The sequence below is a fragment of the Rhipicephalus sanguineus genome, chromosome 11 (assembly GCF_013339695.2).
Source record: "Rhipicephalus sanguineus isolate Rsan-2018 chromosome 11, BIME_Rsan_1.4, whole genome shotgun sequence".
Lineage (NCBI taxonomy): Eukaryota > Metazoa > Arthropoda > Arachnida > Ixodida > Ixodidae > Rhipicephalus > Rhipicephalus sanguineus.
The window spans coordinates 53,994,278-54,007,344 of record NC_051186.1 but is presented as its reverse complement, the minus strand read 5'-3'; the positions used below and the strand labels follow the sequence as shown (position 1 = coordinate 54,007,344).

The 13,067-nt window shown below is 49.7% G+C and overlaps 1 protein-coding gene and 1 long non-coding RNA gene across 3 annotated transcripts in view; one reads left to right on the top strand and one right to left on the bottom strand.

Moving 5' to 3' along the window:
• LOC119374167 (tetratricopeptide repeat protein 8) overlaps window positions 1-13,067 on the top strand; it is a 65,396-nt gene that overhangs the window by 51,626 nt on the left and 703 nt on the right. For both annotated transcript variants that reach the window (XM_049420418.1, XM_037644229.2), the window contains exons 3-10: window positions 216-395; window positions 2,325-2,465; window positions 3,127-3,297; window positions 6,136-6,246; window positions 7,656-7,795; window positions 11,511-11,682; window positions 11,885-12,007; window positions 12,093-12,176. In XM_049420418.1, coding sequence (XP_049276375.1) covers window positions 216-395; window positions 2,325-2,465; window positions 3,127-3,297; window positions 6,136-6,246; window positions 7,656-7,795; window positions 11,511-11,682; window positions 11,885-12,007; window positions 12,093-12,176 — 1,122 coding nt within the window. The remainder of the gene's footprint in view (window positions 1-215; window positions 396-2,324; window positions 2,466-3,126; window positions 3,298-6,135; window positions 6,247-7,655; window positions 7,796-11,510; window positions 11,683-11,884; window positions 12,008-12,092; window positions 12,177-13,067) is intronic.
• LOC125760385 (uncharacterized) lies at window positions 256-12,808 on the bottom strand. The gene is made up of 3 exons (XR_007417957.1): window positions 12,679-12,808; window positions 6,123-6,239; window positions 256-381 (listed from the first exon to the last, which is right to left on the bottom strand). It is a non-coding gene; the product is annotated as an uncharacterized LOC125760385 (long non-coding RNA).

Genomic DNA, 13,067 nt, shown 5'->3' with positions numbered 1-13,067 from the left:
TGACGTAACTTCTTTCCCCCGTGCCATCCCTCCCTGTCTAGCTTCCAGTGCGCACGTCGGCACGAGAAAAGAGAGAAAGCGCTGAGAGCGTGCGCCAAACCCCCGTAACTCCGCTCATTCTTGACGGATTCGAGAAATTTTTGCGGTGATCGATTCGGGAAGCAGTAAACTTCGATACTGAGGTCATTAGATCATTACTTACGTACATCTCGCAGGCGACTGCGCAGACGGGCCGTCCGGGTACGTCCCTGAGGGCGCCACCCCCGCCGACCGGCGGTGGCCGACCAATGACGCGCGAGGGCCGTCCACTGACTGGACTGAGACGACGGCCCCGGTCTCGCACGGCCACGCAGCAGGGCGTCGAGAGGGCGCTGTACACCTCTGCGGGAAGAACGGTATGTATACTCTCGTGTAGTTTAATATACAGTGATTTGTTGTTCTTTTTCCTTGTCTACATATCTACCTATTCACATGCCCAACCATCAACCCGTAGATCCATCCATCCACCCATCCATCCATCCATCCATCCATCCATCCATCCATCCACCCATCCATCCATCCATCCATATAAAGGTGTGATCCGTGGACAGGAAAAACCTCGCCAAGCGATGACGTCACTTTGCGTCGCCATGGCAACCGGGCGCAGCCAATGAATACCCAATAATTCATAGAAAATGCCACGAAACGCATGGTTATGCTCGCTTGAGCTTGGATGCACGTGTGATACCGATCGATAGCCAATCGATAACCAATCACTACTGTTCGATAACCAATCGATGCCGGTTTCGGCCTCGACGAAACCAGAAGAGCATTACTTGGCCGATTTGGACTGCATAGAGCCAATCCATACCGATCGATATGCAAAACTAATGGAACATGATACCGATATAGCATAGCCCTATACCGGGTATTCAAAATAAAGTGAGAAAATAATTATCGCTGTCAGACGCCCAATTAACTAAGATTTAATAATGACCTTTTTAGTCAGTGCCGCAAGCGGGTATGTTTGTACTGAAAAGTTGGCGGCAGTCGCGTTTCTATACATTTCCACTTGGAAGAATTTTTATAGCATGTCTGTGCTCCGAGATATCCCGCTGCAAAGTTTAATTGCGGTTTGCACGATTACGCATGCAAAACGATGAGGATCGGCGCAACGTTCCTCCCTCGATGTGACGAGCAGTCCGATTGCTTGCTATCGCCAGCCGGTTGCAAAAGGGTAACCGTTATCATCTTTGCCTATGCCTTCGACCCGTTGTCAGATTAAACGCCGCACACAACTCGCAGAACATCGGGGAGGAGCGCTGCGCCAGTGCTCACTGTCTTGCATGCGTAATAATGAAAACCGCAATTAAACTTTGCAGCGGGATATCTCGGGGAACAGGTATGCTATAGAAGAATTCTTCCAAAGTGGAACTGTGTAGAAATGCGACTGCTTCCAACTTTTCAATACAAACATGCCCGCTTGCTGCAGTCATTAAAAAGTTCATTATTCAATCTTAGTTAATTGGGCGGCTGACGGTGGTAATTATTGTCTCACTTCAGTGTGTCCCCCCGGATAGAAATCTTATCTGCAAATGTGGTTTTCACGTACCTCCCAGTGCTGAATTTTAAGAAAACCATAAAAGCTTAATTTTGAACGCCCTGTATAGTATATATCATAGCAAAGGGTGGGAAAGGGGTATAATAAGGTTGAGAAGGAGGGAAAGGAGGAGGGGAACGCTACCAGCTCCGCTCTTTCTACGGTCTTCGCATCACTGCGTAGCTGCCCAATTTATTTTATTTTATTTTTTTTTCGCGGAAATATGTACAACCTAACTACAACAAGCCCACGATCGAGAGAGCGTCAGTTATTGGAAAACGGCGCATATAAATATGCATGTGACCGGGGCACCTTCGAGGGCCGTACACGCTCGCCTGCGCCGGGTTTTTCGTGAACTATGCCACCGCCAACGCTACAGAAATCTCTCACTAATATATGAGTTAGATATTTTTCTATAGAAGCTTCTATAGAAGCTTCGCTTAAAAACGGATGCAAGAGGTCATTACTTGAATATGTCAGACCCCACCCGTCACTTTCACGTGATCGTAAACGATCATAGAGGTACACAAAGGCCGGGGTGGGCAGTTGGGGCGGCCGCCCCCCTTGATCATCTAAGGGGGCGCCGAGGCGGGCCAGTTGTTCTAAGCCCACGGCTTGATCACTGTAGCGCGACGCACTAAAGCGCGGGTCACCCGAGTTCGTAGCATTTCTATTCTTTACGCTCTTTAGTGCGTAGCCGGCGCAACAAAAATCTCGACCAAACGTTTTTCTTGCGGGCGTGCAGGCGCGGCCCACGACTGCGGCCCCAGCAGTGGTGCCAGAGTTTGGTCGACTGGGGGCGGCAGCCTCGGGCTGGCCGGACAAGCCGTGGCTCTCCAAGCCACTCTTCCGATTCCTGTACCACCAGCGGGGTGACGTCAGACAGGTAAGGTTGGATGAACGAAGGGCACCAGCGTTGGTATGCAGCAGCTCGACTACGGTATGCTTCGATGCGCTCAAAGAGCGCATCGAGACACCCTACCGACTCGACCCGCTCGAACAAAGGTTGGTGAAAACGAAACTATAGCATTCAGAATATCGAGGTGGAAATATCGTCATCCACTAGATTGCAGCTCCGAAACTACGAGGAACTTCATGAGGATTTTTCAAAAAATAAAGCTTCCCACTTAACGAACGATAATAATAATTGCTGGGGTCTTTACGTGCGGCAACCACGATATGATTATGAGACATGCTGTAGTGGGGAAGTCCGGATAAACATCGACCACCTGGGGTTCTTTACCGCGCACCTAAATCTAAGGACACGGCTGTTATGTTGCATTTTGCCGCCATTGAAATGTGGCCGCCACGACGGGGGAATCGAACCCGCGCCCTCGCACTTAGCGGCGCGACACGACGAGTAATGCGTCTGATGCGGGGTTCGAACATAGAACCAACGAGTGGATGACAATTTTTCTCTCTCGCATGATTGATTCATTGAGTGACCTTGCTGGCTTCAACAGAACTGACTTGTCATATTCAGCATTAAGGTCGTATAGCAACCTACAGCACCACCTCGCGGTTACTGGCATGCACATGTTGCGCAGGCACTTCAGCTGGCCAGCCAGGAGCGGTCGACCGATTGCTGTGGCTGGTGGTCGCTGCAGCGGGGCCGCTGTCTGCTCAGGCTGGGCATGCTGCGCGAGGCCGAGCAGCAGTTCAGGAAGGCGGCGGAGGCCGGGGACCCGCAGCCCAGAACGTTCCTCTGGCTCGCCAAGGTACGCATGCAACGCGAGTCAGTGGCGTAGCCAGGGGGGGGGGGGGCACACCGGGCCCTTTTTTTTTTCTTTGCAAGCCATGGCTACCTGGAATGAGGAAGTCAACCACCTCTGGGCGAAGAGCACGCGCGCCTGGTCCCTCAATAAAGTTTAATTCTCTCTCTAACAGCGGAGCTTTTTAAGCCGAGTCTTTGGTCCGTGACGCGTGAACAGAAATGATCATCATCATGAGCCGGAACGCGCTCTCTTCATCATTTTCCTCATTTTCTGCTTCGCTATACCAGAACACGTGCGCCGATTTGTCCCGCGTGAGATGCAATAACCGTGATGAGCGAGAAAACGAGTACAGAGAGAGAGAGAGAGAAAGAGATAGAAAAGAAAGAAAAATTCTTGGCCAAAAAAATTCTTGGTGAGACGGGATCTGAACCCGCGTACCCACGATCCGAAGGCGAGCGTCGTAACCACTCGGCTATCCAGGCATGCTAGCAGAATATGACATAGCCTTGTGTAGTATAGTACAGCAAGGGGGTGGGAAAGGGTAGTGAAGGTGAGGAGGCGGGGAGAGAGTAAATTACTGCATAGAAATAATGAGAAAGAGGGAAATAGAGAGAAATATAAATAGAGAGAGAGATAGAAAGGAAGGGAAGAAATAGAAAGAAGGATAGAAAGAGCAAGAAACAGAAAGAAATGTATATATAGAGAGAAATAAATTAATAGAAGTAAACAGACAAAGAAAAGACAAAAAAAAACAGAGAGAAGAAGGAAGAAAGATAAAACTAAAGAGAAACAGAGAAGCCTGCCCAGCTCCGCACTTCCTTCAGGCTTGGCATCACTAGTGCGAAGCTGCCTTTATTTTTTGCTTTTGATGGCTTCAATTCAGCGTGCATCTCATTTTTATTCAGCATCCACTCGATGCGTGGGCTCTCCATTGTTCGAAGCTAGGAGGCACTGCTCTCCTTGCGAGCGAGGAGTGACGTCACGCGCTTGCCGCCTGCAGCGCACCAGATGCACCAGCAGCGATTTAAAGACCTCGGGGATGTCCCAAGAACCACACACTGCGGAGAAGAAGACGTGTATTCTTCTTTACAAGATCTATATCGTTGCGGAACATAGTCTCTCGAACTCAGACGCGAAGGAAGAGAAAACAACAACAACAACAAAATGAACACGTAGGACGAACGCAATGGTGGAGCGTTGACATAAAAGACGCGAAAGGCTTGTTTGTGGACAGCGAGGTAATGCATGGGATGGCACTAAGCGGGGAGCCTCGTTGCCCCTATAGCTGTCTGTGTCGCGATCGAAAACGAGGGCGACGTGCGATGCTGTACGAGCGAAGAATTTAAAATCGACACGAACGATGTACGCACGGACCCGGTATCCTCTTCAAACTACGCGCGAAATTTCAGAAGCGCATAACGTTTCTATGAATGCACATCAGTGTATAATTCTATCCAGCCTACATGACTGCAAATTTAAATTACTAAGTTCCAAGGCTTCGCTACACTATACATTGATATATCATAGACAAGTGCCTCGATTACACGCTTCGCATGCTGCTCTTGTTGTGATGATAATGTTTTTGACATGCGCACTTTTGTGTATAAATGTGTTCTTTTAACGTGTAATAAAACCAGTTGTTAGTGAGCGCTCGTGTTGTATGTTTATTCCGCGTTCGTTCATTCATATTCGTTGAACGAATATGAATGACCAACTAGCCCACTTGTCGATCCTTTTGTATCGCATGAGGCTTCGCTGGCCCACATCCCTACAGAGTGGATTTGTGTCCACTTTTTTAACATGTTTTATGCTGGGGTCCACCAAGACTTCGCTGACGCCATTTCCGTCACGGAAATGACGTCGCTAAAATGCATGTGAACAGCTGACAAAGAAAAACTAGAAGAAAACTTTACGAGGCTGACCTGGGAATCGAACCCACGACCTCGCCGTCCGCGACGATGAAAGTTCACAAACGCCTCTTATATCTCTCACACCTCCCTTCTCGCTGCACTCTTGGTTGGCAGGGACGGTGCTGTAGGAGCGGCTTGCCAAATCTGAGGCCACGTCGTGAAACTAATGAGCGTCGACAGTGAGAGTTTCGGTAGCCTTAGTGCAGCGGAAACCATCGGTTGAACGCAGTGTAGGCGGTGATTCAACTCAATTTACTTGTTTTGCTTTTCGCTTCGTATTAGCGTGTGACGCCTCATCGCCAGAGTAGTGCAGCGTCCACATTCGCCGTTTCTCCGCCGCATACTGCTTCGCGTACGCTGACATCGACTAAGAAAACTGCTACATTAAGCGCCGCAGAAAGCCAACGATGTCTAAGGGCGAATGACCCGCAAGTGAATGCTTTGGTGCAGAAAGAGACACGCCAGCGGGAAGCGGAACGCCTTCGCGCGTTCACGGCTTCAGCTACGAACTCTGCATGTCTCTCGCGTTCCTGAAGTTGAGCTCGTTGCAACCCAACTGGCTGCCATACAGACAACGGAGCAGAACAGAAATGGTCGTATACGTTCGCCGAAATAGGAGGTAGTCGTCAACCCAAATTTCTTGAATGGTACTGATAAGGGGATAAACGGCCATATGCTACGGTGGTTGATCATGATCATGGACGTTAGTCGTCGGGACGGAGATGTTCCACCAGGTGTCAACGTGGGTGCCACCCACGTCAAACGGTGCCATATTGGCCAAATAGCGAGAGCAATGTACAAGTTCTCGGCACAAAACACATTCAACGGGTTCTGTGAAGGCACAGGTACCTTTCGTGTTATACCGATTCCTATGACAGAGGGATCAACAACATTTTTTTAATAGTTAAAATCGCTTACTTGTGCGTCGCAGGTGCAGCTGCAGATGGATCAGCCGCTGGCCGCTGTGGAAGCATACAGGCGTGGTCTGGACAGGTTCCCAAATGAGGCATCCCTGGTGGCGCCCATGGCACGCGTCTACGAGGTAGGTGTAGTCGACAGGTGAAACGCCCCGTGAGAATATTCAAGAGCTCAATAACAGTTGCGATTGTTCAGCGTGAAATCAAGAAAAATCTTTGAATTATAAAGCGTCACCATTTAAGCGTGCATATAGTTCGCATTTCCCCCACGAAGTAGCAGAATTAAACGCAACAGTTACACCAGCTTGAATGCTAATGAGCATAAGCATGCGCACTGGAGGGTAGCCATGGTCACTCTCTAATTGCTCACTGGGGGACGGGTTTGCAAATTAGGTCTTGTAATTATTTTGAAAGCTCCACGTAAGAGCGTTGATATATCTCAAGTAACGACGGAGAGCCTAGGAACCGTTCTAAATGAGATGCGCATAGGTGTGCGCAAAGGGGGGGGGGGGAGGCAAGGGGGCGGCCGCTCCCCCTAATACGTCGTCTTTGCAATGCGTTCGTAAGGGCCTCGGGGAAAGGGAGTCGATAAATGTACACACGTCCGCATATGATCCAAGTGCGTCACACATAATAGCTTAGGAAAGCGCTCGACAGTAGTTGCTGTGCGTATATCTGGAACTGCAGTGATATACCATATGTAAGCTGAAATCTGCGCACTTAAAAAAAAAAAGAGTATGTGTGACTCCTTTCGGAGAGTCCTGACTTGCCACGTATATGACTCTCTTTAAAGAGGCGCGTTAACTCTCTTGTGTGTCACACGACTCTCCGAAGGGAGTATAATGATCTCCAAAGAGAGTTGACGTGTCTCTTTAAAGAGACTCATATAAGTGGCAAGTCAGGGCTCTCCGAAAGGAGTCAAAGGAATTTTTTTTCTTAGAGTGCGTTTCGCCGGAAGTAAACCACACAGCTTGTGCAAGCGAGCTGTGTTTTATGCCAAGGTCCACCAGGAATTGACAGACGTCATTTCCGTCACAGAATTGACGTCGATAAAAGGGCGCGGAGGCAGGAGAAAAAGGAAGATGAGAAAAAAGAAAGGAAAACGTTGGCTGAGTTATACGACCGGGGCGAGGAATTTAACCTGCTGCTGTTCATACCGCGACTCCGCGGCTTTCGGGCACAGAAGCTGGACGCACTGATCCCTGCGCCACAAACGCAAGCACGATTCGCGGCTCGAATGTAGGGGAGAGGGGGGGGGGGGGTGAAGTATGTTGAGCTTGCTGCAAAACTGTGATGCACCCCCCCCCCCACCAGGTGTCACTGGAAAGCGAAGAACGCAATAGCTTTCTAATGCAACGAAACTAACATCTATCCAATGAGCGCAGCAAGCACATGCGTCAGAAAACAATGACTAATATGCGGAGCACGTACCGCCGGAGTGGTACCGCTCTGTTGCCGACACTGTATAGTGCATACACTGCAGTCAGCTGGGTGCGCGAAGCGTTACAGCGCGTCCTTCTCGTGGCCGTCGCAGGGCCTGCACGACTTGCAGCGCTCGGCCAAGCTGTACCGGGAGCTGCTGTCGCAGGACGCAGTGCACGTGGAGGCCATCGCCTGCGTCGCCACGCATCACTTCTACGCGGACCAGCCGGAGATGGCTCTCAGGTTCTACAGGTGCGTGTGCGCTGATGCATTCCACATACACTCAAAGCCAGACGGGAGTATTTGGGGCGTCTTTCTGTCACACAGCAATAACCGTCACCTAGCTTGCTTGCGTTTCTAGAAAACTGCGCTTGCTACTTTGCCATCAAGTGTGCTGTGTCACGCTAATAGCCGCCAGCAGTTCGTGACATAGAAGTATACCGGGCGCGCAACGAAAACGCGCCAGGAATGCACGCGGAATATAGATTGGTGTGTGGTAAAAAATACACCTCAAACACACCTTTTTAACAAGAGTGAAAACAGTTTGCACCATTTGGGGAGTCATTTTTTATCCCGCAACTATGATCATCACTTGACTTTTGCTTGCGTTTCCCTTAGTAAAAACTCCGCGTTCGCAACTCCGCCTTCACAACTCCACGTTCGCCACTTTCCTGTCAAACGTATCGACGCGTCACGCTGATGGTGGACACACACCTCTCGTGACGCAGGCAGTGGCGGATCCAGGGGGGGGGGGGGGGGGGGGCGATTGGGCGATCGCCCCCCCCCAAAGCTATAAGCCAACCCAACCCCCCCCCCCCGCTTTTCACCTCACCGAAGGCCATTTTTCAGAACGTAGAATTTTTTCAGGTGGTCGCTGTGTCCATCCCAATCCGAGACTAGGGAAGCACCCCTCACACAGCCCAGCGCTTTTGTTAAGAGCGAAACAGGCTTTCTAGAAAAGATTTCTTCTGCGTCCTGCATCTTTCAAATAGGCACCGACGAGCACAAGCCTCAACTATTTTGCTAAAGCAACTGCTGCCTTTATGGAAGCGAGCTAAAGTTTCCTCCCCACTCCCAGGGCCATCAGCTCTTCAGCAAAGCGAGGGGTCTTCAAATTCTCCCATCTTTTTTCTCAGAGACAGGAGTCTGTTCTGTGTCATTCAACTGGCATCTTTCGTCCCACCACGGCCGGGCTAGACTGCACGTGCGCGCTTGAGCGCGCACGTGCAGTCTAGCCCGGCCGTGGTCCCACAAAGCGTGCAGAACAAGTTACCTTTTAGTCAACCTTCAGCGGCTGGTCCAAAAAAAAAAAAAAAAAAAAAAGAAGGAAGGCAGGCAGTGGTGGCTGTGAATTATATTCGCCGAAAGTACCGAGCAAGCCTCCGAGAGCACGTGCGCGGGTATAATCGAGCGCGACTCCGAAAGCTCCGTTTGACCGTCCTTAGGCTGCGGAGATAGAAGGGCATTTTCTGGCAACACGACCGGCCAGAAAAAAAGGCAATGGGGAGGAGGGGGCGGGGTAACAAAGGGAGGCTTACTCCGAAACTACGATCAAGGAATACTAGAGCTCGCCGTTGTGGGAATACTCATTTATCGAGCAGGTGGCCTGCCCTTCCCTCTTTCACCCTCCTCTTACCAACAACACTGATACGTGTTCCCCAATGTTTAGCGGAAATATGCGAAATTTTAGATAATGAAATGGCACTGAGCAATGCAACTGAGAACAAAAATAATGAGCATTTGGTTACTAACGTGAAGTTTTAAAGTTGGGCAACGCCCCCCTCCCCCCTCCCCCCCCCCCAACAACCAACCGCCCCCCCCCAAAGCAAGCGCCTGGATCCGCCCCTGGACGCAGGAAATTCCAGCCGCTCGACCAAACAACGGCATCCGCCTTTTGAGACGCCGGTTAGGCATGCGCAGCCCCGGTTAGGCAGCGGCCCTGGCTAGCAATCTCAGGTTTACACGAACCGTAAACACTCAATAAAGTGGATGGGAAAGCGACCGCAGCATCGGACGCGTAATACGGAAGTATTCGGTCCCTGTGGCAAGTTTATTTTTCATCCACTAATTCCTTTCTATTTACGTCATAATTACTATGTTACAGCTAAAAACAAGTATTGTCCCCTATACAAGCTTCCTTAGCTTCAGACTACACAAAGGAAACTCATAACCTGTAGCGTAAAAAGAAAAGATCGCAACGGAAGAAATATTTGTCAAGCGCCGGCGTTCGAACACCTCCCAATTAAGCTTGCCATTCCACGACAGCCGCTCGATCATACGCTCAGCTATATACCAAAGGTGCTAAAGCACATATGGCAGCTAGGGCGAAGGCGGTTGAATCGCATGATATTGTTATCGCATGATATTGTTATCATATATATTTTTTTGAAATCTCTACTAAGTCCCTGGTTTTACAGACGCTATAGCGGTACACGCTGCGCAGCTGGGCGATGAAGAATATGTACATGACTTCAATCCTGTAAACTGTCTACTTATTTATTGTCTTTAAAAAATTTAAATGTCAGTGTATGCGAAAGCGTGTTTGAAGTATGCAGAACATATTACACGTACTGTGCGTAAACAGAGCGCCAGTTGTGAGTCACGTGGTTATAGGGACGAGTCTGAGCCGCGGGCCATTACAAATAAATAAGTAAATAAAAAATGAATAAATCTATCTATCTATCTATCTATCTATCTATCTATCTATCTATCTATCTATCTATCTATCTATCTATCTATCTATCTATCTATCTATCTATCTATCTATCTATCTATCTAATCTGTGTGCAAGTGTTGCGACGACCCTTGCCTGGTCATCAGCAACACACACACACGCACACGCGCGCACGCACGCGCGCGCGCACACACACACACACACACACACACACACACACACACACACACACACACACATACACACGCGGACATTGTGAATTGATGGGGGATCGGACAGGTGGCGTCTCGAGTTCAGTAAACATAGAGTTACTGTATATGCTACCTTTAGGTAGCAGAGTTGCGCATCTGTCTTCCAAACGCCGCAAGCAACCATGCATTGCGGAGAAGCTGACGCTCGGGTCAATTTTTGTATTTTTCGACGCCGCCGCTGCAGCGAACCAAATTAACACAGACATCGATAGACAATGCTTATCGCCGGTCTTCGACACGCCAGACGCGCTAATTGGCGACACGGTAGGCATGTCGCCTGCATAAACGTAGTGCGATTTCACCGCACAGCTGTGGTTGCTAGCCAGACCTATGCGCAACTCTGCTACCTAAAGGTAGCATATACAGTAACTCTAAGTAAACAGTTCTAACGTGGGCTGAACAACCATGAACTCATCCAAGGAATTCCGATCTCTTTTAACTGCTTGTGGGAAAAAGGAAAAGTGAAATACATAGTTAGCCCAATGAAATTCCTTTAAGGCGAATCTATGCTTGTGGCGTACTCGTATGGAAGAGTTCATATCTAACTGTATAACGACCAGGGACTTATCTTGAATCAATCGTGTAACAGTGAGTACAAGAATTTTAACTGTGCATTATTGCTGGGCTAGACAAATTAAGCCGCGAGGCCGGAGACTTGCAGTACCTCTATTGGCAAATCTGTACGCCATTCGCGATGGAAAATAAACCCCACAACTTTCCGTTGCGCCCTTTAATTCAAGTGTGAGAATGAACGTAACAGTAGAACCTCGATCGTTACAACGAAGTCGCATCTGACACGAAAATGGCTTCGCTATATTAAGAAATTCGTTATAAAAAGTATGATGATGATGCAAACTTTATTTGGGTCCAGAGTATTTCCGTAAATCTGTACGAATGGAAACACGATGCCTCATTTACTTCGTTATAAGCGGAAATTCGTTATAAATGTATTCATTACCTGGAGGTTTGACTTATACATATTAATTGGCTCTGCGCGTGTTCATCAGGCCGCCTATTACGTCGCGCTTCTCGAAACGCGCAGGCGCCTTCTGCAGCTGGGCATGCCGACGGCCGAGCTGTACAACAACCTGGCTCTGTGCTGCTTCTACGCGCAGCAGTACGACATGGCACTCACGTGTTTCGACCGGGCGCTGGCCCTGGCCGAAGACCAGCTGCTCGCCGACGTCTGGTACAACCTGGGACTCGTCGCACTGGTCTGTTAATATTAGTTAAGCATTGCCGAGTCGATATATGACGACGCGTAGTACATATAACCACTAGAGGGGCCTATTTGATACTTGTTAATTAACTAGTACCACATTTCCCCGTGTGACCTACAAAATACCACAGATTATGTTTGTTCTACGTTTTACCACATATTTTACGCTTGCAAGCTACGTCACCCACCTCTCACAGAGCTCCGGAGACAAAACGCTGGCGACTCGCGCCTTCCGGCTGGCACTGGTCTACGACAACTGCCACGCGGAGTCGTACAACAACCTTGGCGTCCTCGAGCTCACCAGCGGCAACGTAGACCAGGTATGACGAGCACGAGGAACGTCCTAGCACACAAGCAAGCCGCGCGCTCCCCCGATTACCCTAATCAGGTACTGGTTGCTCGCAGGCTGCCGCTTATTTCGCTACGGCTGGCGAAATGGCACCCGAACTGTGCGAGGCCCAATACAATCGCGCGCTGGTGCTTGAACGGGTAAGCAAATTCATACGTGTCTCTCGAGAGCGGTTGGTTGGTTCCTAGAAGAATCGCTCAACCCACCACGGGGGATCGGCCATGAATTATGCGGCAGTATATATAAAGGAAAAAAATAATAAAATAAAAAAAGGGGGCCGGTACTATCAATCACCTACCTCGTTGGCCAACGGACGCCTAGAGCATGCCTCTAAGACTGTAATGCGACTGCCATCTCTATATCGCCGAAGTACTCTCACAGAACACTTGCACAAACGTTCAGTGCCGTTCACTGTTACGTAGAGCGGACGTCGGACCCGCGCTGTGGCATAACAAAGGCACCAATGAACAAAGGTTCTTAGGTGGGTTAGTTGGTTCGTGAACAGCACAAAATACGGGACAGTGAAGCACACAGGACACAGCGCTGCTGGCGACGCCGTACTTGTCGGTGCTTTCCCTGACTGTTTCTAGCAATGCAGGGAATAGTAGTGGTCTTTGACGTCCACAGAGAAGGCGGTCGTACCTGCAGAGCACGTCGACTCGAGGTACGATGCAACCTCTGTTAGACTACGAACGAGATACGGGTCCTTGACCTTTAGCAGCGACACATGTGGTCCAGCAAGTATGTTCCTAGCGCTGTGTCCTGTGTGTTTCGCTGTCCCTTATTCTGCGCTGTTCTGCCGTAGTGCACCCAAACCCAAGGTGCACCAATGAAGTGTCGGCGCATGCGAGATGCGCAGGTCCAGGTCCTACATACGCTCCGCGCATATACACCTTCACACGGAAGGCTCCCTGCGCGTCGCCATTATTCCCTTTGGAGTATGTGGCAAACAGGCGTGACCCCCCCCCCTCTCGAAAACGCACTGCCGAGGCAGTGACGTAAGCCTTTGCACTCCTGTGCCACAGCCCAGA